This window comes from Coregonus clupeaformis, chromosome 29 (assembly GCF_020615455.1).
Source record: "Coregonus clupeaformis isolate EN_2021a chromosome 29, ASM2061545v1, whole genome shotgun sequence".
Taxonomy (NCBI): Eukaryota; Metazoa; Chordata; class Actinopteri; order Salmoniformes; family Salmonidae; genus Coregonus; species Coregonus clupeaformis.
In genome coordinates, this window is record NC_059220.1 from 8,202,742 (window position 1) to 8,229,111 (window position 26,370).

General features: G+C 42.3%; 2 protein-coding genes across 2 annotated transcripts; both read left to right on the plus strand.

Moving 5' to 3' along the window:
- Positions 1–837: 837 nt before the first annotated feature.
- LOC121544297 (zinc transporter 1-like) lies at positions 838–3,775 on the plus strand. The gene is made up of 2 exons (XM_041854212.2): positions 838–1,505; positions 2,298–3,775. Exons 1-2 carry the CDS (start codon positions 935–937, stop codon positions 3,194–3,196), a joined length of 1,470 nt encoding a protein of 489 aa, XP_041710146.1. The 5' UTR covers positions 838–934; the 3' UTR covers positions 3,197–3,775.
- A 7,832-nt stretch (positions 3,776–11,607) lies between these two features.
- On the plus strand, positions 11,608–26,252 carry LOC121544655 (trifunctional enzyme subunit alpha, mitochondrial). Its single transcript, XM_041854687.2, has 20 exons — positions 11,608–11,717; positions 12,472–12,513; positions 12,599–12,669; positions 12,896–13,029; positions 13,266–13,404; positions 16,982–17,101; positions 18,447–18,549; positions 18,711–18,833; positions 20,648–20,766; positions 20,948–21,004; positions 21,165–21,274; positions 21,564–21,698; positions 22,189–22,360; positions 22,497–22,583; positions 23,369–23,509; positions 23,653–23,721; positions 23,843–24,038; positions 24,322–24,436; positions 24,631–24,776; positions 25,536–26,252. The coding sequence occupies exons 1-20, from the start codon at positions 11,654–11,656 to the stop codon at positions 25,679–25,681; spliced, it is 2,289 nt and encodes a 762-aa protein (XP_041710621.1). The 5' UTR covers positions 11,608–11,653; the 3' UTR covers positions 25,682–26,252.
- The last annotated feature ends 118 nt before the right edge of the window (positions 26,253–26,370 follow it).

Genomic DNA, 26,370 nt, shown 5'->3' on the forward strand with positions numbered 1-26,370 from the left:
AGATCTGTTGAAAGAAAATGCCTGCCAATGAAGCAGAGACTTTGATCTGCCACTCATTGTGCCAGGCTTAAGACTCATGGAATGATTAATCAGCATCAAGATTAGGCTATGATATTTGTTTTATTTTAGGCCTATGCAAAACACTCAGCTCAGCTCCCAGAATATAAACTGCCACTGTTGCCATTCTGTAAAAATGTTTCTCCTTTGCCACCACCTTGTGGTGGTGAAATGAAAATCAATGTTGATAATCAACAAATAGCTTAAGTAAGCTCATAAGATAAATTGTGTAATTTGTGATTTATACGAACTAACAAAATGAAACTTCATATAATGCTGCAAAAAAAAAGTGCAATAAATTGATCATTCTTTTGGTGCATCAGCTCCCAGCAAACAGCACTAATCCACTTCAGTTGTGTAACATTTTTATTTTTATTTTATCTTTACACCAAGGTCTACCGATGAGCCATGTCCGGTGTAGCTCAGTTGGTAGAGCATGGCGTTTGCAACGCCAGGGTTGTGGGTTCGAACACTAACTGTAAGTCGCTCTGGATAAGAGCGTCTGTTAAATGACTAAAATGTAAATGTAAATGAATTACAGAAAATATAAATGCAAGCAAAAAGAAAAGCATGGTCATAAAAAACAAATACATTCATCTGTAAGAAGGTCCTTCATCAGCTTTCTGAATTGCCCGAGAGCCACCAAAACATCAAAATTTAAGAACATATAGTTACGAACATGGTTGCATGCCATTTACTCAATGGAGCGCGAGGGAAACAAGCCGTTCCCTCTGAAGGTTGCCACTGGCGACCGTTTTGGTTGCTGTCCAAGGTGCTAGTTCGCAGGTCAACGAGTTTGCCACTACTACTACTGGCGGAGAGGGTTTTGGAGATACTAGGCTACTTTTTGTTAGACTGTTGCATTGCTGCGGTGAAAATGGCTTTGGAACGAAATCGTCTCCGACTGCTCTGCATGATGTCCATGACTTTTGCGTTTTTCATTGTTGAGGTTGTTGTCAGCCGTATGACTGCTTCCCTGTCAATGCTGTCAGACTCTTTCCATATGCTGTCGGATGTCATAGCCCTGGTTGTGGCCCTGATTGCTGTGCACTTCTCTGAGAAAACTCAAGCAACGAGTAAAAATACTTTCGGTTGGATCAGAGCAGAAGTGATGGGTGCTCTGGTCAACGCCGTGTTCCTGACTGCCCTGTGCTTTACCATCATTCTTCAGGCAGTCGAGCGGTTCACAGTGCCTCACGAGATTGAGAGTCCCGGAGTGGTTATTGGAGTTGGAGCTGCGGGACTTCTTGTAAACTTGCTAGGTCTTTTGTTGTTCCACGGACACGCAGGACACGGTCACTCGCATGGTGGCTGTCATGGAATTAACAAACTTCACAAATCCGAGGGAGTAGGGAGAGAATCCATTGAAGATGAGACCAGTAGGTCTATCCTGTTTGATTGCAGTCTGAAGACAGGGGATCTCAGAGCAGGTCCAGGAGGAGATCAAGGTATGTCTGTTGTATTTACCTTTCCTTCTGTGGTAGTCTGATAATTATAGGGTATATGAGTAATGTTCTTTGTGATCATCAATTAACACAAAGTTTAGTGTAGGGAAATGAATATACCATTGTTTAAAGTGATACTTCAGGATTTTGGCAGTGAAGCCATTTATCTACTTGCCCAGAGTCAGATGAACTCGTGGATGGCATTTTTATGTCTCTGCATGCAATTTGAAGGAAGTTGCAAACTAGCGTTAGCGCAATGACTGGAAGTCTATGGTAACTGCTAGCATGCTAGTTGAAAACCCAACAAGGAGGTAACAATCCTGCAAATTAATTGTTATTACATTTTTAGTAGACACGCTTATCCAGAGCGACTTACAGGAACAATTAGGGTTAAGCACCTTGCTCACGGGCACATTGACAGATTTTTCACCAGCTCAGGTTTTCAAACCAGCAACCTTTCGGTTACCGGCCTAACACTCTTAACCGCTAGGCTACCTGCTGGTCTAATCTGCTGCCCTAATCTGTTCGTAGATGAGCACAGGGTAGCCTAATAGTTAGAGGGGAAATGAGGGTAGGTCTATATAAATGTGAAAATATAAAAGGGTCTTTGTATAAAGGCCTATATTATTCATCATTCAGGATTCTTATGCTTAGCCTGGGTACCAGTCTATTTGTGTTAACATTCCACTCCTTGTAACCCGTGTCATATGTTTGGCATATGCCAAACATATGACACGGGTTACAAGGAGTGGAATGTTATCACAAATCAGGTATTTTATGTTCCATACTCCACAGAAATCCCCAATAAGGACAACCTTGAGGTCCACATGAAGGACATCTCCCTGGAGGAGTTGAACGAGAGCCATCATGACTCTGCTTCACAGCTCAACATGCAGGGTGTCTTCCTCCATGTGCTGGGTGATGCCCTCGGCTCTGTCATCGTTGTGGTCAACGCTCTCACCTTCACCTACGTGTGGCAGCCTTGCCATGCTGGAGAGACCTGTGTCAACCCATGCTACAACAGCCACGACTACACTGACCACCACCAACAACATGTCAATGCTACACTGGTCACCATGCTTGGTAGTAGTACCCAGACTACAGTGCACCTCACTGGGCCTTGCTGGGTGCTCTACCTCGACCCCACACTCTGCATCATCATGGTGGGCTTCTTACTCTATACCACCTTCCCTCTCCTGAAGGAGTCAGCCCTCATCCTCCTACAGACTGTTCCTAAACAGATAGACATGCACCGGCTGCTGGCTAGGCTCAGGGGTCTGGATGGTGTGTTGTCTGTCCATGACCTACACATCTGGCAGCTGGCAGGGAGCAGGATCATTGCCACAGCACACATCAAATGCCTAGACCCTGCTAACTACATGGATGTGGCCAAGCGAATCAAAGGCCTCTTTCATGATGAGGGTATCCATGCCACGACGGTTCAACCAGAGTTTGTTACTGTTAACTTTGAATCTAATATTTACGCCTGTGAGCTGTCCTGTCGGACGCAGTGTGCCCCGAAGCTGTGCTGTGGAAGCTTTGACAGAACAGCACTAGGAGGACCTGTTGGAGAAGAGGTTGTTTCTTCTCAGTCAACCTCAATACAACAGTCACCCTCTGCAGCTACCATCAAGCTAACTGCCATGCAGAGCCCCAAGGCTGCCATTTATACAGAGACAGAATCCTCAGTGTGACAATTTATGTATTTATACATTGGGAACTTGAAACATGTCGAGAGGTTTAATGTAAATTGCCACAGCAGGAGGCATCGTACGTGATACTCATCCAACTACATTCCTAGTCTCTGGATATTCTGCCTACTGTGTCTATGTGAAGCAGTTGGTGCAGGCTGAGAAAACAAGTAGTATTACAGTCTCTGCCATGGCTTCATGAGCTCTTTAGCTGCTTTTGTCATTGAATAGTAAGTTACCATTGTGTCTATAGGCTTTGCAGACAACTTGAGTATGCAACTCTTAGAATTGTGCCAACAATGAGGTCACTGTATTCACAACAACACACACAAACAGAGACCAGTCTCAGCTGTAAGGAGTCAGAAACTGCTGTAAACTGTTCTCAGGGTCTGACACACGCATGCACACACGCACACGCACACATGCACACGCACGCACACATGCACACGCACGCACACAAACTCCCATGTATAACCCACGAGGCAAGGACCAAATATCTCCTTCTTTTCTTCATACTGTTATCACTTTGACACTTGCTAAGCAACAGTTTGTAAAATATTAAACTCTGTTCTGTACAAATTGTACCTGTTTCTATCTAGGTTTAAGGATCACAACTTGACATATTCACCATAGTGGCCCACTGAGTATAATGTTTTCCATAGCATTCTATTACAAAAAAAAAGCTATTATTATAAGCATTGGTCCAACATGCCCCTTTAGAGAGAGAGAGAGGGAGAGTGCCACACTGTGTTCAAAAACTGTAGTGTAACTAGTGAGAGCACCCACCTATCATTCTCACCAAAATTATTAAAATTATGTGAAATGTTGAACGTTCCATTTTTCAGAACCGTTCATGATTTGTAGCACATATCAACTATAATTGTCAAAATTATACAAATATTTCTGACAATATAAATACTTTTATGTCTTGCTTGTCTGCTAAGGCTACAGAAGACTTTCATTTTGTCCAATGATGTAAACTCAGCAAAAAAAGAAACGTCCTCGGGTGTTAAGGAGCGCGGTTTGGTGGGTCATGTTTCGGAGGACGCATGACTCGACCTTCACCTCTCCCGAGCCAGTTGGGGAGTTGCAGCGATGAGACAAGATCATAATTGGATATGACGAAATTGGGGAGAAAAGGGGGGGTAAAACAAAAAATAAATAATATAAACTCAGCAAAAAAAGAAACGTCCTCTCACTGACAACTGTGTTTATTTTCAGCAAACTTAACATGTGTAAATATTTGTATGACCATAACAAGATTCAACAACTGAGACATAAACTGACCAAGTTCCACAGACATGTGACTAACAGAAATTGATAATATGTGTCCCTGAACAAAGGGGGGGGGTCAAAATCAAAAGTAACAGTCAGTATCTGGTGTGGCCACCAGCTGCATTAAGTACTGCAGTGCATCTCCTCCTCATGGACTGCACCAGATTTGCCAGTTCTTGCTGTGAGATGTTACCCCACTCTTCCACCAAGGCACCTGCAAGTTCCCGGACATTTCTGGGGGAATGGCCCTAGCCCTCACCCTCCGATCCAACAGGTCCCAGACGTGCTTAATGGGATTGAGATCCGGGCTCTTCGCTGGCCATGGCAGAACACTGACATTCCTGTCTTGCAGGAAATCACGCACAGAACAAGCAGTATGGCTGGAGGCATTGTCATGCTGGAGGGTCATGTCAGGATGAGCCTGCAGGAAGGGTACCACATGAGGGAGGAGGGTGTCTTCCCTGTAACGGTGTGTCACAGCGTTGAGATTGCCTGCAATGACAACAAGCTCAGTCCGATGATGCTGTGACACACCGCCCCAGACCATGACGGACCCTTCACCTCCAAATCGATCCCGCTCCAGAGTACAGGCCTCGGTGTAACACTCATTCCTTTGACGATAAACGCGAATCCGACCATCACCCCTGGTGAGACAAAACCGCGACTCGTCAGTGAAGAGCACTTTTTGCCAGTCCTGTCTGGTCCAGCGACGGTGGGTTTTTGCCAATCGGTGATGTTGTTGCCGGTGACGTCTGGTGAGGACCTGCCTTACAACGGGCCTACAAGCCCTCAGTCCAGCCTCTCTCAGCCTATTGCAGACAGTCTGAGCACTGATGGAGGGATTGTGCGTTCCTGGTGTAACTCGGGCAGTTGTTGTTGCCATCCTGTACCTGTCCCGCAGGTGTGATGTTCGGATGTACCGATCCTGTGCAGGTGTTGTTACACGTTGGCTGCCACTGCAATGACAATCAGATGTCCGTCCTGTCTCACTGTAGCGTTGTCTTAGGCGTCTCACAGTACGGACATTGCAATTTATTGCCCTGGCCACATCTGCAGTCCTCATGCCTCCTTGCAGCATGCCTAAGACACGTTCACGCGGTCCTCTGTAGCTCAGCTGGTAGAGCACGGCGCTTGTAACGCCAAGGTAGTGGGTTCGATCCCCGGGACCACCCATACACAAAAAAAAATTATGCACGCATGACTGTAAGTCGCTTTGGATAAAAGCGTCTGCTAAATGGCATATTATTATGAGCAGGGACCCTGGGCATCTTTTTTTTGGTGTTTTTCAGAGTCAGTAGAAAGGCCTCTGTGGTATCGCGTCGAATGCTGGTGCTCATTGCTGTCAACAAAGAGTCCGCTTAGGCTGCACCGTGATTAGAGGCTTTTATTAATATCACACGTTTACAGCATAAGTTACAGACCCGCGGTGTCTGGAGAAGCACCTTCCCAAATTAATCTGAATGCTTCTGACTCCCCCTTTGTCTAGCTCCTACTTATAAACAATGGCAAAAATGGGTTGCTCCCTCTTTCGTCCAATCACCGGTCTCCCCTGGGGCGTCACCCTCCAAACGGCTACATTTGAACTAAGATAAACAGTTTTTCTTTGTCCCTCAAGACTAGTCATAATCTTCATACACGACACCTCTTTAGTGTCCTAAGTTTTCATAACTGTGACCTTAATTGCCTACCGTCTGTAAGCTGTTAGTGTCTTAATGACCGTTCCACAGGTGCATGTTCATTCATTGTTTATGGTTCATTGAACAAGCATGTGAAACAGTGTTTAAACCCTTTACAATGAAGATCTGTGAAGTTATTTAGATTTTTACTAATTATCTTTGAAAGACAGGGTCATGAAAAAGGGACGTTTCTTTTTTATATATAAAGCCTGAATTGCTGATTCTATGTATTGGCCTTAACGCTTTGAACACATCGACTGAGTCTTTGCGCAAAATAGTATGCAGCATCATCTAGATATGTGTGCAACAAAAGTTCAACATTCACCTTCTGCTACCATTTCTGTCAACCCGTTTATGCATACAGTTTGACGCATACGTTCGATAAATCCAACGTATGCACCACACAGAACGCACTGCAACTGCCTATGCAACGCAATGCTGCAAGGCAAACGCAGCGTTCCATTGGAAATGAATGTACTTCTTGTGTACCAAAACGCAAACGCTGTCGGTGTGTTCAAAGCATAATGCTCAAATCAGTTTTTCAAATACGTTTTGGAATACTGACAGTCCAAACAGCAAGTTACAACTGACCAAATCGGATTTGTGTGTGTTCAGACAGCAGTAATTTGCTGACATGGCTATGCTAGTTGTCTTAGTAACAACGTGTGTGTGTGCAGTGGTGTAGGCTGATTGGTGGTGGTGCTCGTGCTTCCAATCACTCAGGAGTTATGTAGCAAGTTTATATGACAACAATTCCTGCCATGGACATTTCCCAGTTGCTGTGAATGTTCAAATTCATAGTGTAAGAACACTTTTAAAGCCTCAAAGGATAAGATGGTCCAACTTTCAAAATGAGTCTTTTCAGGCTAGCCATAGCATTCAACTAGCTACAGTGGCTTGCGAAACTATTCACCCCCCTTGGCATTTTTCCTATTTTGTTGCCTTACAACCTGGAAGTAAAATGGATTTAAGCAATCTTTAAGTCATACTACAGATTCTCAATTGGATTGAGGTCTGGGCTTTGACTAGGCCATTCCAAGACATTTAAATGTTTCCCTTAAACCACTCAAGTGTTGCTTTAGCAGTATGCTTAGGGTCATTGTCCTGCTGGAAGGTGAACCTCCGTCCCAGTCTCAAATCTCTGGAAGACTGAAACAGGTTTCCCTCAAGAATTTCCCTGTATTTAGCATCATCCATCATTCCTTCAATTCTGACCAGTTTCCCAGTCCCTGCCGATGAAAAACATCCCACAGCTTGATGCTGCCACCACCATGATTCACTGTGGGGATGGTGTTCTCGGGGTGATGAGAGATGTTGGGTTTGCGACAGACATAACGTTTTCCTTGATGGCCAAAAAGCTCAATATTAGTCTCATCTGACCAGAGTACCTTCTTCCATATGTTGGGGAGTCTCCCATATGCCTTTTGGTGAACACCAAACGTGTTTGCTTATTTTTTTCTTTATGCAATGGCTTTTTTCTGTCCACTCTTCCGTAAAGCCCAGCTCTGTGGAGTGTACGGCTTAAAGTGGTCCTATGGACAGATACTTCAATCTCCACTGTGGATCTTTGCAGCTCCTTCAGGGTTATCTTTGGTCTCTTTGTTGCCCCTCTGATTAATGCCCTCCTTGCCTGGTCCGTGAGTTTTGGTGGGAGGCCCTCTCTTGGCAGGTTTGTTGTGGTGCCATATTCTTTCAATTTTTTTATCATGGATTTAATGGTGCTCCGAGGGATGTTTAAAGTTTCAGATATTTTTTTATAACCCAACCCTGATATGTACTTCTCCACAACTTTGTCCCTGACATGTTTGGAGAGCTCCTTGGTCTTCATGGTGCCGCTTGCTTGGTGGTGCCCCTTGCTTAGTGGTGTTGCAAAATCTGGGGCCTTTCAGAACAGGTGTGTATACAGTGGGGGAAAAAAGTATTTAGTCAGCCACCAATTGTGCAAGTTCTCCCACTTAAAATGATGAGAGAGGCCTGTAATTTTCATCATAGGTACACGTCAACTATGACAGACAAAATGAGGAAAAAAAAACCAGAAAATCACATTGTAGGATTTTTAATGAATTTATTTGCAAATTATGGTGGAAAATAAGTATTTGGTCAATAACAAAAGTTTCTCAATACTTTGTTATATAACCTTTGTTGGCAATGACACAGGTCAAACGTTTTCTGTAAGTCTTCACAAGGTTTTCACACACTGTTGCTGGTATTTTGGCCCATTCCTCCATGCAGATCTCCTCTAGAGCAGTGATGTTTTGGGGCTGTCGCTGGGCAACACGGACTTTCAACTCCCTCCAAAGATTTTCTATGGGGTTGAGATCTGGAGACTGGCTAGGCCACTCCAGGACCTTGAAATGCTTCTTACGAAGCCACTCCTTCGTTGCCCGGGCGGTGTGTTTGGGATCATTGTCATGCTGAAAGACCCAGCCATGTTTCATCTTCAATGCCCTTGCTGATGGAAGGAGGTTTTCACTCAAAATCTCACGATACATGGCCCCATTCATTCTTTCCTTTACACGGATCAGTCGTCCTGGTCCCTTTGCAGAAAAACAGCCCCAAAGCATGATGTTTCCACCCCCATGCTTCACAGTAGGTATGGTGTTCTTTGGATGCAACTCAGCATTCTTTGTCCTCCAAACACGACGAGTTGAGTTTTTACCAAAAACTTATATTTTGGTTTCATCTGACCATATGACATTCTCCCAATCCTATTCTGGATCATCCAAATGCACTCTAGCAAACTTCAGACGGGCCTGGACATGAACTGGCTTAAGAAGGGGGACACGTCTTGCACTGCAGGATTTGAGTCCCTGGCGGCGTAGTGTGTTACTGATGGTAGGCTTTGTTACTTTGGTCCCAGCTCTCTGCAGGTCATTCACTAGGTCCCCCCGTGTGGTTCTGGGATTTTTGCTCACCGTTCTTGTGATCATTTTGACCCCACGGGTGAGATCTTGTGTGGAGCCCCAGATCGAGGGAGATTATCAGTGGTCTTGTATGTCTTCCATTTCCTAATAATTGCTCCCACAGTTGATTTCTTCAAACCAAGCTGCTTACCTATTGCATATTCAGTCTTCCCAGCCTGGTGCAGCTCTACAATTTTGTTTCTGGTGTCCTTTGACAGCTCTTTGGTCTTGGCCATAGTGGAGTTTGGAGTGTGACTGTTTGAGGTTGTGGACAGGTGTCTTTTATACTGATAACAAGTTCAAACAGGTGCCATTAATACAGGTAACGAGTGGAGGACAGAGGAGCCTCTTAAAGAAGAAGTTACAGGTCTGTGAGAGCCAGAAATCTTGCTTGTTTGTAGGTGACCAAATACTTATTTTCCACCATAATTTGCAAATAAATTCATTAAAAATCCTACAATGTGATTTTCTGGATTTCTTTTTCTCAATTTGTCTGTCATAGTTGATGTGTACCTATGATGAGAATTACAGGCCTCTCTCATCTTTTTAAGTGGGAGAACTTGCACAATTGGTGGCTGAATAAATACTTTTTTCCCCCACTGTATATACTGAGATCATGTGACAGATCATGTGACACTTAGATTGCACACAGGTGGACTTTATTTAACTAATTATGTGACTTCTGAAGGTAATTGGTTGCACCAGATCTTATTTAGGGACTTCATAGCAAAGGGGGTGAATGCATATGCACTCACCACTTTTCTGTTATTTATTTTTTCGAATTTTTTGAAAGAAGTTATTTTTTTCATTTCACTTCACCAATTTGGACTATTTTGTGTATGTCCATTACATGAAATCCAAATAAAAATCAATTTAAATTACAGGTTGTGATGCAACAAATTAGGAAAAATGCCAAGGGGGATGAATACTTTTGCAAGGCACTGTAGGTAGCTATTTACTAATTTGTTTGTAAACAATGAACAAGCTAGTTAGCTACCACGTCATGTTCTTGTCAAACTGTCAACAGAGTAGCTAGCAAGCAACAAGATATGCCAAATAACGGTCTACAAAACACTTGAGGGCAGATTTGACCATTCAGAAACAAGTCGCATGGCCAGGAATCAGATTTGTATCTGACTTCAAACCACATATGAAGGTGGTTTGAAATGTGGCTTGAGATATCCGATTCCATGTGGCTTTTGGCTGTTCAAACTGCAGAAAAAAACATGATATGGATATGCCAAAAAAATTTGATTTGAGTCACTTCAAACTACCAATGTGAACAAGGCTTTAGAAGCTTGAAGCCAAATGTCACCATATTGGTACTCCTCAGAAGGAGCAGTCAAAAAACCTTTAAACTAACCCTCATGTGTCTGTGGAGCAGTCCTCCATAGGAATTAATGGAATTCTACAATATTTCAATAAAAAGTTTAAAGGACAAAATTCCTGGTGTTGTAGTAAGGACAGTAACATTAGTACTATCTAAAAAAAAAAACTTTAAGGAATATTTTTTTCTATTTTATTTTTACAGTTAGTGAGTGCATACCTTTGTCCTACCTTTGTCCATACCTACCCCATCAGAACCCAAAATAGAAGCTTGTTTTACTCCAATGTTTGTAAACAAAGTAAATGTAAACTAACACTATATTGCCTTAAACCATTAAAACTATTGACACCATGGATAGTCAGACTTTACATCCATAGCTCTGTCTATGAATTTGAGAGTGGTTACATTTCTCTAGTCCCATCCCTCAGCTTTTTATCGAAACATTGGGAAACGCTTTGTTATTGTTTCAACTGCTGATTGTCACTTTAAGGTGTCTGTAATAGAATATACTTGTCAAAAACGAATAGCTTCCAAAATCTTGTTTTACAATGGAGGATTACCAAAATGGCTGCACATAGGCTTCAGTATAGCACCCCCTGTTAGTCATCCAGGGTTTATATCAATGATGTACATAATAATGATAAGGATGATAATATCAACCCTGGATAGCTGATCGTATTGTCCATTTAGAGGCTTTGAAGACACTGGTCAGCCATGTTGACAATCCCCAGTAGGAGCAGTCCTCCATAGGAATGAATGGAATTCTTCAATATTTCAATTAAATGTTTCAAGGACAAAATTACATGTATTTAGGTATTTTTTGTTGTTGTATTGGGGACAGTAACATTAGTAATCTCAAAAAATTATACTTTAAGGAAAATGCTTATATACATATCTTCTTTTTTTTTTATAGCTCACTTAATATAATTTAAAAGTATGGATGAATGTGTCTGTAATAGAATAAATGTGGCAAAAACGAATGTAGACATTAATTAATGCATTTCTATAGCTTCCAAAATATTTTACAACGGTGTAGCTTAGTTGGTAGAGCATGGCGTTTGCAACGCCAGGGTTGTGGGTTCGTTTCCCACGGGGGACCAGTATGAGAAAAAAAAATGAAAAAGGTATGCACTCACTAAAAATGTTTTTAAAAATGTGAGGGAGTGCCAAGATGGAGGCACCGTGGCTTCAACACAGCGCCCCCTATCTGTCATCTAGTGTTTATATAAATAATTGGTTGTCAGCAGTCAGGTTGTTTCAGTGTTCTTGACCTCCTAAAATGGCTGGTGTTCGAGCCCTGGGTGCGCTCTCCAGAATTACAGCAAGAAGATACGTCCTCTCAGGTACAATTGTGTTGAAATGTGTGAAATTCATGCCAAAGTCAAATGTTTTTCGATTGTTTAGACACATTTTGGAAACCGGCGCATCTCTAGCTAGCAGCTAACTTGGCTAGCTAACGTTAACTGTCAGAAGTCTACCGGTAACTAGTTAACCTAGCTTACTAACTAATTTACTGTGTTAACAACAAAACGTTACTGGTACACACATCTGGCTTTAGCTACCTATTTGTATTTCATTAACTAAGATTAAGATAACTGCTTACTAACTTGACCCGAGCGAACTTTCACCGAGTGAGCAAACTACTGACGTCACATGAATTAAGTTAGTTGGCTAACGTTAGCCTAGCTGGCTAGCTATGATCACTCACTCATCGCCAAATCAAACTTTTCATGCAATTTAATTGTTTTCTTGATACATCTACACTTTACATTAGATACTTCCATTTGTCATTCATTGTCTAATTTGCTCACTCAGTCTAACCGTCTGCCAGACTGATTTTAGCTGTATCTAGGTGAAAGTTCATTGTGTCTGAGGTCAGACATTAGCCCCCCATACGTCTTGTCATAAACTCTAGTCCTGAGTTATCTGTTGCAGCCCCAGGCCTAAATATTAAATCAAGCGTGGCCTAAATATTTCACCCCCTACAGAGACACACCCCCCCCCAAGCCTTTTTTTGTTAGCTAGCTAGTTTCCTTATCATAATCAGTAGCTAATGTATGGAATTTAGCTAACCCTCTAATAATTTTGTATTTTTAGATATCTCATGCCGTACCTTTTCAGTTGCCCCTGCCATGTCAGGTAAGTTGAACGACTACTTGTTGTGATTATAACTTGATTATAAAATAAAAGTATGTAGTTAAGTTGATCACATTTTTTTTCTCAGCCCGAACCCATGTCAACTATGAAGTGAAAGAGGATGTGGCAGTCATTCGGATGAATGACCCAAATTCTAAGGTAATTTATTTAAAGATACATTTTCCATGTATAGTACCAATCAAATTTCAATCAATCAAATGTATTTATAAAGCCCTTTTTACATCAGCAGATGTCACAAAGTGCTATACAGAAACCCAGCTTAAAACCCCAAACAGCAAGCGGGGGAGCTGCATTAGCTGTAGAACATAATTGCATGAAACTGAAAATCAAAATCCGTATTGTATGTCTATCCATGTTTTTGCAGGTCAACACTCTGTCGGTCCAGATGCAAAATGAGATGATAGAAGTATTTAATGAGGTCTTGGCCAACGATGCAGTCCAGAGTGCTGTCCTCATCTCCTCCAAGCCTGGCTGCTTCATTGCAGGAGCTGACATCAAGTCAGTCACACCTTTCACATTATATGATAGAAATATGAAAATGTTAGATTTGGTGGCACCTAGGCTTACATATACTGTGTAATTGAAATGCTGCACTCAGATTAGAAAGTAGCCTAGTTCAGGCCTACACGATACTCAATGTTGCATTTCAGTACTATGTGCAAGGTTCAGGTGTTCTAGGGTTCTAATTGTTCTGGTCTCTCTCTCTCCCCTGCTTTCTCTCCTCTCCTTTACAGCATGATCCAGGCCTGTAAGACCTCAGAGGAGGTCACAAAGCTTTCTCAGGAGGGACAGAAGATGTTTGAGAGGATTGAGAAATCACCCAAGCCTATTGTTGCGGCCATCAACGGCTCCTGCTTAGGAGGCGGGTTAGAGGTGAACAAAATGACTTCCTTTACACTAATACATAAAAATTATATTGAAAAAATACTATTAATACGACTTGCGACAGCAAACGTCCCAGTTTAAATCTGTCATAGTTGACTTTTTATTATTATTTAGTTAAGCATCATCCAGACAGTTGTTGTTTTGGTCAAAGTTCCATTCCTGAGATTTCTTTGGCTGACTTAGTTGCTTGCGTGTATCACAACCGGCCGTGATTGGGAGTCCCATAGGGCGGCGCACAATTGGCCCAGCGTCGTCCGGGTTTGGCCGGTGTAGGCCGTCATTGTAAATAAGAATTTGTTCTTAACTGACTTGCCTAGTTAAATAAAGGTTAAAATATCAAAACACTAGGCTATTTCCACTATTACGAGCTTAAATGTGTTACTCAAACTGTTTTTGCTTCCTGTTTTTTACCTGGTCTTGGAACTCATTTCTATGTCACTACTAAATCTGCGCATTGCTAGTCTTGTACAGTGCATTCGGAAAGTATTCAGACCCCTTGATTCCCCCCACACACATTTTGTTATGATACAGCCTTATTCTAAAATGGATTACATAAATGTTTTCCTCATCAATCTACACACACCCCATACTGACAAAGCGAAAACAGGTTTTTTTCAAAAAATACCTTATTTACATAAGTATGCAGACCCTTTGCTATGAGATTCGAAGTTGTGCTCAGGTGCGTCCTGTTTCCATTGAACAGGACACACCTGTCCATGATTTGGACATGATTTGGAAAGGCACACACCTGTCTATATAAGATCCCACAGTTCACGACGCCAGGACAGCGGAGTCACTCACCACCTTCCGGAGACATTTGAAACCCCACCTCTTTAAGAAATACCTGGGATAGGATAAAGTAATCCTTCTACACCCCCCCCAAAAAAAAATAAAAACATGTAAAGTGGTTATCCCACTGGCTATAAGGTGAATGCACCTATTTGTAAGTCGCTCTGGATAAGAGCGTCTGCTAAATGACAGTGCAGGTCAGAGGAAAAACCAACCCATGAGATCGAAGGAATTGTCCGTAGAGATCCAAGACAGGATTGTGTTGAGGCACAGATCTGGGGAAGGGTACCAAAACATTTCTGCAGCATTGACGGTCCCCAAGAATAGTGGCCTCTCATTCTTAAATGGAAGAAGTTTGGAACCACCAAGACTCTTCCTAGATCTGGCCGCCCGGCCAAAGTGAGCAATCGGGGAGAAGGGCCTCGGTTAGGGAGGTGACCAGAACCTGATGGTCACTCTGACAGAGCTCCATAGTTCCTCTGTGGAGAAGGGAGATCCTTCCAGAAGGACAACCATCTCTACAGCACTCCACCAATCAGGCCTTTATGGTAGAGTGGCCAGACAGAAGCCACTCCTCAGTTAAAGGCACATGACAGCCCGTTTGAACTTTGCCAAAAGGCACCTAAAGACTCTCAGACCATGAGAAACAAGATTCTCTGGTCTGATGAAACCAAGATTGAACTCTTTGGCCTGAATGCCAAGCGTCACGTCTGGAGGAAACCTGGCCCCATCCCTACGTGGTGGTGGCAGCATCATGCTGTGTGGATGTTTTTCAGCAGCAGGGACTGGGAGACTAGTCAGGATAGAAGGGAAATATGAACGGAGCAATGTACAGAGATCCTTGATGAAAACCTGCTCCAGAGTGCTCAGGACCTCAGACTGGGGTGACGGTTCACCTTCCAACAGGACAACAACCCTAAGCACACAGCCAAGACAACGCAGCAGTGGCTTCGGGACAAGTCTCTGAATGTCCTTGAGTGGCCCAGCCAGAGCCCGGACTTGGACCCGATCGATCATCTCTGGATAGACCTGAAAATAGCTGTGCAGCGATGCTCCCTATCCAACCTGACCGCTTGAGAGGATCTGCAGAGAAGAATGGGAGAAAATCACCAAATACAGGTGTGCCATGCTTGTACTGTCATACCCATGAAGAGTCAAGGCTGTAATCGTTGCCCAAGGTGCTTCAACAAAGTACTGAGTAAAGAGTCTGAATACTTATGTAAATGTGAGATTTCCATATTTATTTTTAAGTACAATTTAAAAAATCTGTTTTATGGGGTATTGTGTGTAGGTTGAGAATACATTTTTTTTTTTTTTTTTTATATAAATACATTTTAGAATGACAAAATGTGGGAAAAGTCAAGGGGTCTGAATACTTTCCGAATGCACTGTGTGTAGCCACGCGCTCTGTTGACAAGCGAGGTATGACATGCCTACTCCGGAGCGTCAGACTTGTTGCTCACATGAAAGAAAACAATGTAATTCTTCTACAGGACCCTGAAAACGAAATGGTCTTTAGAATTTTATGTGGAACTTTGACCAAAACAACTGTCTGGATGATGCTTCAACACTAAAAGTAAGTGGGAAATAAGGTCTAACATGCAAATAAAAACTAAATATCCCTTTAAACATGACCAACTGAACACCGTATGTATTAACTTATCATTATCAAATATTCTAGTGCGGAAATATTTGTGACGTGAATAGCCAACATTTCACTCCAAAACGGGAGTAGATTTTCTCTCACTTCAGCTCAAAAACAGCCGCCATGTTTTCCTAAATATTTTTGAACTGCAGACTGATCACATGACTGATATCTGCGCTCTAATTGAAGGATTCCTAAAAATTGCCCCCTAGGTGGCAATAGTGGACCCCGATTATAAAAAAATAAAAATAAAAAAAAGAAGCTAATTTTCAATGGAAAAATGTTGCAGCAACCATTGCTGGCAATATTGCCCCAACAGATTGCCAATGAGTCATGGCCTAGCCTGGGGCTAAGAACAATGCAGTGTGAAAAGGCCTATTGCAACTTTTGACACATCAGCTACTTTGACCACCAACAACTTAGACAAAGACTTGGAGGGCATGACATCTTGGTCTACTTCTCTGCTATTCAAATCTGAAATTGTGAAAAGAGATATTCTACCGCTCAAATGATACAGCTGTTTTAGTAACCAACTACATTTTATCTATAAACTTTTTAAAGGGCTACTTTTAAAGCGATACTTCAAGATTTAGGCAATTTAGCGCTTTACTTCCCCCGAGTCAGATTCACTTGAGGATACCATTTTTATGTGTCTGCGTCCTGTATGAAGGAAGTTGGAGGTAGTTTTGCGAGCTAATGCTAACTAGCATTAGCAATGACTGGACGTCTATGGTAACATCTAGCAAGCAACTTCCTTCAAACTGCACACACACAAATAGTATCCACAAGTTCATTTAACTCTGGGTAAGTAGATAAAGGGCTTCATTGCCAAAATCCCTAAGTATCCCTTTAAATTTTGTGTAAAAATTTGACCACTTTCCCAACAATGTATGACATCTTAGTCTACTTCTCTGCTTTTCAAATCTAAAATCAGAACACTTCTTCCACTACAACAAAAATACATTTTAAAGAGCTAAAGTAAGTCTCACAATTTTACTTCACGTAAAATTACCGTCTAGTATCATAAGAAATTACAAAATTATCTCGGTCAACAAGACAAATTTGACTTGACTTCCTTTCTTCCTAAGTTATCGATTTCTAAATGTTATGTTTAATGTGTTGTGTTTTTAGTTTGCCATTGCCTGCCAGTACAGAGTTGCTACAAAGAGCAAGAAGACAGTCCTGGGAACCCCTGAGGTGATGCTTGGTCTTCTGCCTGGAGCTGGAGGAACACAGAGACTCCCTCAAATGGTCAGTATCTGGGAAAATACTTTATAAATTCATAAACCCTACCTGAACAGCACAGTAGAACTTTGATCTAAAATACACTGAACAAATATATAAACGCAACATGCAACAATTTCAAAGATTTTACGGAGTTAGTTCATATAAATAAATCAGTCAATTTAAATTAAATTCATTAGGCCCTAATCTATGAATTTCACATGACTGGGAATACAGATATGCACCTGTTGGTAACAGATGCCTTAAAAAAAAAAAAAAAAACGTTTAAAAAATACAACTTTGGGGCGTGGATCAGAACCAGTCAGTATCTGGTGTGACCATTTGCCTCATGCAGCGCGACACATCTCCTTCGCATAGTTAATCAGGCTGTTGATTGTGGCCTGAGGCATGTTGTCCCACTCCTCTTCAATTGCTGTGCGAATTTGCTGGATATGGGTGGGATCTGGAACACAACACGCTGTCGTAACATGTCGATCCAGAGCATCCTGAACATGCTCAATTGGTGACATGTCTGAGTATGCAGGCCATGGAAGAACTGGAAAATTTTCTGCTCACAGGAATTGTGTACAGATCTTTGTGACATGGGGCCGTGCATTATCATGCTGAAACATGAGATGATGGTGGCAGATGAGTGGCATGACAATGAGCCTAAGGATCTCGTCACGGTATCTCTGTGCATTCAAATTGCCATCGATAAAATGGAATTGTGTTCGTTGTCCGTAGCTTATGCCTGCCCATACCATAACCCCACCGCCACCATGGGGCACTCTGTTCACAACGTTGACATCAGCTAACCGCTCGCCCACACGACTCCATACACGCTATCTGCCCGGTAGAGTTGAAACCGGGGATTCAACAGTGAAGAGCACACTTCTCCAGCGTGCCAGTGTACCGCTGAAGATGAGCATGTGCCTACTGAAGTCTGTTACGACGCCGAACTGCCGTCAAGGCAAGACCTTGGTGAGGATGACGAGCACGCAGATCAGCTTCCCTGAGACTGTTTCTGACAGTTTGTGCAGAAATTATTCGGTTGTGCACAATTTTTATTTTATTTCAGCTCATGAAACATGGGACGAACACTACATGTAGCTTTTTCTAATATTTTTTTGGTCAGTGTAGTATTTCAGAGTGATATTGGTACATTGCAACAGCAACTCATAGTCACTACAGTATGCCCATAGTGACTGTACTGCAGAATGCTACAATATTCTTTTAAATACATTGATCTGATTTGCAGCACTCTTTGCCTGTTATAGTAGTTTCATTTTCTTGATTTGTTGTTGGCAGATTAAAAAGAAATGCAATAAAATGGAACGCTGTCATAGCAGTGTAAACCATATGTTGTTTTCAGGTCGGTATTCCCGGTGCCTTTGACATGATGCTGACTGGAAGAAACATCAAGGCAGACAAAGCCAAGAAAATGGGTCTGGTGCATCAGCTAGTGGACCCACTAGGTATAGTAGTCACTGAACTAATATTAGTCAAGAAAAGTTACTGATAAGTGCAGACCAGTATTGATAAAATGTTTTAAAATAAATGGAAATTGTTTACATGTTAGGTAGCTTCAGTGAAGGTGTCTAACTGCTGCTTATTGATGCCCTTTTTGATATTCTAGGACCTGGGTTGAAGAGTCCAGAGGAGAGGACGATTGAGTACCTGGAGGAGGTTGCCATACAGTGTGCCAGAGGAATTGTCAACAAGAAGATCTTGCTCACCAAGAAAAAAGGCATGATGCAGAGTAAGTGTTCGTGTATTAGAGCCAAATGCCATGTAGATATACATAGCTCTTGGTATAGTGCCAAAAAACACTACTATATATAATCTACATAATACCAAGGCAGGTTTTTAAATGTACAGTGCATTCGGAAAGTATTCAGACCCCTTGACCTTTTCCACATTTTGTTACGTTACAGCCTTGTTCTAAAATGGTTAAATAAATAACAATTCTCATCAATCTACACACAATAACAAAGCAAAAACAGGTTGTTAGAAATGTTTGCAAATGTATTAAAAATAAACAGATACTTTATTCACAAGTATTCAGACCCTTTGCTATGAGACTTGAAATTGAGCTCAGGTGCATCCTGTTTCCATTGATCTTCCTTGAGATGTTTCTACAACTTGATTGGAGTCCACCTGTGGTAAATTCAATTGATTGGACATGATTTGGAAAGGCACACACCGGTCTATATAAGTTCCCACAGTTGACAGTGCATGTCAGAGCAAAAACCATGCCATGAGGTCGAAGAAATTGTCCGTAGTGCTCCGAGACAGGATTGTGTCAAGGCACAGATCTGGGGAAGGGTACCAAAACATTTCTGCAGCATTGAATGTCCCCAAGAACACAGTGGCCTCCATCATTCTTAAATGGAAGAAGTTTGGAACCACCAAGACTCTTCCTAGATCTGGCTGCCCGGCCAAAGTGAGCAATCAGGGGAGAAGGGCCTCGGTTAGGGAGGTGACCAGAACCTGATGGTCACTCTGACAGAGCTCCAGAGTTCCTCTGTGGAGAAGGGAGATCCTTCCAGAAGGACAACCATCTCTACAGCACTCCACCAATCAGGCCTTTATGGTAGAGTGGCCAGACAGAAGCCACTCCTCAGTTAAAGGCACATGACAGCCCGTTTGAAGTTTGCCAAAAGGCACCTAAAGACTCTCAGACCATGAGAAACAAGATTCTCTGTCTGATGAAACCAAGATTGAACTCTTTGGCCTGAATGCCAAGCGTCACATCTGGAGGAAACCTGGCACCATCCCTACGGTGAAGCATGGTGGTGGCAGCATCATGCTGTGTGGATGTTTGTCAGCGTCATGGACTGGGAGGCTAGTCAGCATCGAGGCAAAGATGAACGGAGCAAAGTACAGAGTGATTCTTGATGAAAACCTGCTCCAGAGCGCTCAGGACCTCAGACTGGGGCAAAGGTTCACCTTCCAGCAGGACAACGACCCTAAGCACAAAGCCAAGACAACGCAGGAGTGGCTTCGGGACAAGTCTCTGAATGTCCTTGAGTGGCCCAGCCAGAGCCCGGACTTGAACCCGATCAAACATCTCTGGAGAGACCTGAAAATAGCTGTGCAGCGACGCTCCCCATCCAACCTGACAGAGCTTGAGAGGATCTTCAGAGAAGAATGGGAGAAACTCCCCAAATACAAGTGTGCCAAGCTTGTAGCATCATACCCAACAAGAATCAAGGCTGTAATCTCTGCTAAAGGTGCTTCAACAAAGTACTGAGTAAAGGGTCTGAATGCTTATGTAAATGTGAGATTTCTTTTTTATATGTATATTTTTAAATGTCTAAACCTGTTTTTGCTTTGTCATTATGTGTAGTTTGAGATTTTTTTATCCATTTTAGAATAAGGCTGTAACGTAACAAAATGTGGAGAAAGTTTCCAGGGGTCTGAATACTTCCTGACTGCATTGTAGGCTTCTCATGTTTGTTTTTCAACCATAACCATATTTTACATCACACTATTAGTCCTTGTTTTTATGTATGTACACAACTTACTTGGACACTTTTTCTAACATTGTTTTTTTCTCTCCTTCCTCTGCAGAAGTCCAAGACTACGTAATGGGTATTGAGTTCGTGCGGCAACAGATCTACAAAAATGTCACTGGCAAAGTCATGAAGATGAGCAAGGGACTGTATCCTGCCCCCTTGAAAATCATTGACGTAGGACTTTGTCATATCTACTTATCCATTCATTGATAAGGATGATTTTTAGTGAGATAAGGATATGAAGTGGCAGCAGTTTTTGAAAGTGGATGTAGAGTTTCAGATTAAACCATGTCTCTCATGGTTCTATTGAAAGACACATAACTATTACTCGTTCCCCTCTCTCCCCCCCCCTCAGACTGTAAAGGCTGGCTTGGAACAGGGCCCAGATTCTGGCTATTTGGCAGAAGCACAGGTCAGAGAATATACATAGAGTTAAATTGATTTATGAGTACAGTGTAAATTATTATTATTTTTTAATAAAAGGAAGAATATGCGTATCAATAAGTTGAATGGTTTTGTATTGAACATGGCTTTCTCTGAGTCGCTGTTTTATAATTATAATTTATTTACAGAACTTTGGCAAACTGGCAATGACTTCTGAGTCAAATGCCCTGATCGGTCTTTACCACGGCCAAGTGGCATGCAAGAAGAACCGCTTTGGAGTCCCTGAGAGACCGGTCAAGTAAGTGATGACCTTTGACCCAAAACCAGTTAAATAGCTAATTTCACGTTTCAATCAGTGAAAAATGCGAACCTTATTACAAATATTGTAATACTGTTCAGACGATTCAGAGATTCTTGGAGATCAAACCATTTATGTTGATTTCATAATTTGAGAAAGGTCATGACATTAACCTTTGACATTGTAACTGGAGATATGTACAAACAAAAATAATAAGTGGGGGATCCTTGGTGGACAATAATTCCATTCTATTGTATTCTAACATGTTTCTTCATTCCGCATCCACCAGGAACCTGGCCATCTTGGGAGCAGGTCTGATGGGTGCAGGCATTGCCCAGGTGACTGTGGACAAGGGCATCCATACTGTCCTGAAGGACACCACCGTGGAAGGGCTGAGCAGGGGTCAGCAGCAGGTCTACAAAGGGTGGGTTTACCAGAGAGCAATACTGCCCTACAAAGGCAAAGTGCAGTAACTACGAATATTGATCTGTTGTAATGGCCAGGTATATTATCTGATCAATGTGGTATTTACTTTCCTGAAATAAGAACAAGCCAGTCAATCAGAATATATAATGAAGTACCAGAAATGGTTGTCGGTCTAGACAGAAAAAGAGGAATAGCGCACCACTAATTAGCTATTGGCTCTATTTTGGCTACACAATGACCTAGTCTGGCATATGGGGTCACAGGGCGGTTAAACTCCTAGGAATGCTTTCCTACAGATACAGATTAAAAGCTTGCATTTTAGTCCAGGACTAGGCTTAATCTGTTTATAGGGATCTGGCCCTTCAAGCATGGCTGGAATTGTTGATAAAGAAGAAGCTAAATGTTGTTGAACCTGCCCTAATCTCTCTTGAGACTGTTAATTGGGTTGCTAGTACAGAGGTTAAACCTGCCCTCACTTTCCTCACCAGCCTCAATGACAAAATGAAAAAGAAGGCCATCACGTCATTTGAGAGGGACTCCACACTGTCCAGCTTAACTGGCCAGTTGGACTACAGCGGTTTTGAGAAGGCTGACATGGTCATCGAAGCTGTGTTTGAGGACATCAACATCAAACACAGAGTCATCAAGGAGGTGGAAGCTGTAAGTGGCGCAGAATTTAAAAATCAGGATTGTGCTCATTAGGGCATGGAACGGAAAGCTTTTTCTTATAAAAAAACAAAAATAAGCATTTCTTATTGGACAAGATTGTTCTAAATTAACTTTTGTCTAATCACAGGTGATTCCGCCTCACTGTATATTCGCCACCAACACGTCTGCTCTCCCCATCAAAGATATTGCTGCTGCTAGCATGAGGCCAGAAAAGGTAGGTTTAGTAAGAGTTCAATGGTATTAACATTCCTGTTCAAAAAGGCTGTCCCTTATTGATCCTTCAAGCCGGATTCAAACCACTCACTAGAATCCCTTTGTCCACAATAACCTCTCATACTACATGGTTTGGGCTGGGTATTGTCTCTGTATAAGTAAGCCTTGTCCAAGCAAGAACATCCCATAGAGGCTTTCTGTTGCGTGAAGCAGCTTGATGTACAAGTACACCTCCTGGACAGGACGCTAGTCTGTTGCAGGGCCTTACCCCCAATCCAGGGATACTTCGGCATTTTTGTCTACTTCCCCAGAGTCAGGTGAACTTGTGGATACCATTTTTATGTGTCTGCGTGCATTTTGAAGAAAGTTGCTACCTAGCGCAATTGTTAACTAGCGTTAGCATAATGACTGGAAGTCTATGGTATCTGCTAACATGCTAGCAGATACCTGTAGACTTCGTCATTGCGTTAACGCTAGTTAGCATTGGCTTGCTAAACTGCCTCTAGCGTCCTTCATACTGGACACAGAGACATAAAACATTTATCCACTAGTTAATCTGACTCTGGGGAAGTAGATGAAACGCCTCATTGCCAAAATCCCTGTAATACTAGTACTAAGCAGAGAGGAGGCAGGTCCCATTTTCAGAGTCTTTGGTATGACTTGGTCAGTGATTGAACCCCCAGTCTTCCAATCTCTGGGCTTGCACTAACCACAAGGCCACTGCGTTGGTTTTCTGTATAAATGGAGACGTTACAGTAAATGAAGTTGTATTTTCTATTCCTGTAGGTGATTGGGATGCACTACTTCTCTCCAGTGGACAAGATGCAGCTGTTGGAGATAATCACTACAGATAAGACCTCTAAAGACACCACTGCCTCTGCTGTTGCTGTAGGCCTGAAGCAGGGGAAAGTCATCATCGTTGTCGGGGTGAGTGAGCTTCTGCTCAGTGCCCACTTCCCATGTTCTCCCTAAGCTTGTTGATAAACAGAACTACACTAATACATTAATTTTATATAGCTATACTGTAGTGCTTTTCATGGGCCCATAATACTTTGTGTGCTTGTTTGCAGGATGGACCTGGGTTCTACACCACCAGGTGTCTGGCTCCTATGTTAGCCGAGGCAGTGAGAGTACTACAGGTTAGTGTTGTCACACACACAGTCTATTCATCTACAATGTTGTATTGGGATGGCGTGGGTATTGTGTCTCCAAAAAATTAAATAATGCACCTGTATATCTGTGCTGTGTGTGTGTTCTCAGGAGGGTGTTAGCCCCAAGAAGCTGGATGCGCTAACCACAGGCTTTGGGTTCCCAGTGGGAGCTGCTACACTGGCTGACGAGGTGGGTATTGATGTGGCTGCCCATGTGGCTGAGGACCTCGGCAAAGCATTCGGATCCAGGTTCGGAGGTGGAAACGTTGAGGTGCTGAAGACTATGGTGGAGAGAGGATTCAAGGGTAAATTCTTGTTTGTAGGACTTTGAGACAAAGGCTCTTTCAAAATTAAAAACTTCCCTTGATTCCTTGCATCCCTTATTCTTGCTTTCTTTCTCAAAATGCATTGGAGGAGAAGGTAAGAGGGGAGGAACTTTGGATCTTCTCCACCAATGAGGTTTGAGAAGGAGGCGAGGATGCGAAGAATCAAGGAAAAACTGAGGGAAACTAATTATATCATGGGAAATGCATGATCCTCCTCAGTGGTTTTTATCTGATACCAATTAGATGTATTTTCCATCAACAGGCCGCAAATCAGGAAAGGGCTGCTACGTGTATACGCCAGGACTCAAAAGCAAAGATGTCAACCCTGATATTGACGATCTCCTGGAGAAATTCAAATTGACACCAAACCTTTCAGTGTAAGTAGCAACCACGGGGGAAACGTCACCTCTAAAGTGACTTACAGTACAGTGAATGCATACATGTTTTGTATGTGATCCCAGTGGGAATTAAACCCATGGCATTGGCTAGTTCCATCCTCTTACCAACTGAGCCACACAGGATCCTATACTCTCCACACCACCACTTAACGGTCTGGATCTTCTTCCTCCAGGTCTTCAGACTCTGATGTCCAGTACCGTCTGGTCTCTCGGTTCGTCAACGAGGCAGTGATGTGTCTGCAGGAGGGGATCCTGAACGGCCCCGTAGAGGGAGATATAGGAGCTGTGTTCGGACTGGGATTCCCTCCCTGCCTTGGCGGTAGGGATTCACTCTATAGCAGGGGTATTCAAATTAGTCTGGAGGTCCGGACGGAGTACCGCTGGTTTTCTGATCTATAATTAATTCTGATAATTAATTGCATCACCCGGTGTCCCAGGTCTAAGTCAGTCCCTGACTAAAGGACAAGAATGAGAATCAGCAGTGGAGCTTAAATATTCCTGCTCTAGACGGCTCATAATAATGGCTAGAATGGAGTGAATGGCATGGCATCAAGAATGAAAACCATGTTTGATACAATTCCATTAACTCCATTCCGGCAAATATTATGAGCAGTCCTCCCCTCAGCAGCCTCCACTGCACTAGACTATATGCCACTTAGTGCAGTGACTGCATACATTTTTGCTATACATCTAATCCCTGTGGAAATTGAACCCATGACCTTTCACCATGCTTTTACCAGCTGAGCCAGCCACACAGGATGATCACATGACATGAGAATGAACAGCCCTAGTGACGTTGCATGTGTTGTTGAATTCTTTTCAGGTTTAACAGCAGACACAGCCTTTTTGTTGTGCTACAATTAGGACTTTTCTTTTACCTTCTCTTTGAACTTCCCAGTTTAGTCCTTTCTGGTTTGTGGAGCCGGACTTGACTAAATTTAATTTATCAAATTTCAGTATTTTAGACTGAGCTATCAGATATGCCAATATTATTATATCATACTATCATGTGTCCTTTTGAAAGATTGAATCATACAAACATTGTTTTAACCTTTCTCTTTAAACCTTCTCTGTTCAGGTCCTTTCCGGTTTGTGGATACCTTCGGTGCCGACAAGCTAGTAGAGAAGATGAGGAGGTACGAGGAGGTTTACGGCAACCACTTCACCCCGTGTCAGCTACTGCTGGATCACGCCAAGGACTCCAGCAAGAGATTCCACAAGTGACTTTCCCCACCACCATGTCCTGCTACCACCTAATAGCAGGCTGCCATTAGAATATGCCTAGGTTGTGTATTTGTCCGTTAAATAAATAAGCACTGAGCTAAAGTTCAAGTTTGGGTTGCAGAAGAGAAATCATGATGAGGGGCATGTTTTTACAAATCACAAAATGTTTCAAGTTCATAACTTCAGTTTTTTTTTTCTTCATTTGGTTGGTTTTTGTATTTTTTAACATTATTTGACAGTTCCCTTTTTGATAATATTGTGCTGTAATATCCATTTGAGGCAGGTGTAGACCCAACTGGCAATCCTAGTCTTCTGAAAATGTAAATTAAAACCATGTTTTCATCTCAAATGACACTATTCGCTATATAGTGGACTACTTTTGACCAGAGCCACTATATAGGGTGCCATTTCAGCCTTCATAAGTGATGGGTCTTGGCCTGTTCATAGTCATGTTTATTCATCTGAGGTAAATGTGTTTATTTTTATGATTTTGGTCTTTATGCCATGATTTGGGACGTGATGTATTCATATTTAGAGCCAGTAAATTAATAAATAATGATATTGAAGTAAATTCAAATGCCTAAGCTTATGTATATAATTTGTTTTCAATGAATGTACATTTTAATTGTGCTAATCGGGTAATGTGTTATGCCTATTAGATTACATGTATTAAATAATTGTATTAGGCT

Coding starts and splice junctions, on each gene's coding strand:
- LOC121544297 (XM_041854212.2), top strand. CDS start 935: ATGGCTTTGGAACGAAATCGTCTCCGACTGCTCTGCATGATGTCCATG. Junction 1,506..2,297: donor AGGTCCAGGAGGAGATCAAG/GTATGTCTGTTG, acceptor CATACTCCACAG/AAATCCCCAATAAGGACAAC.
- LOC121544655 (XM_041854687.2), top strand. CDS start 11,654: ATGGCTGGTGTTCGAGCCCTGGGTGCGCTCTCCAGAATTACAGCAAGA. Junction 17,102..18,446: donor CACAGAGACTCCCTCAAATG/GTCAGTATCTGG, acceptor TGTTGTTTTCAG/GTCGGTATTCCCGGTGCCTT. Junction 23,510..23,652: donor AAGTCATCATCGTTGTCGGG/GTGAGTGAGCTT, acceptor GCTTGTTTGCAG/GATGGACCTGGGTTCTACAC.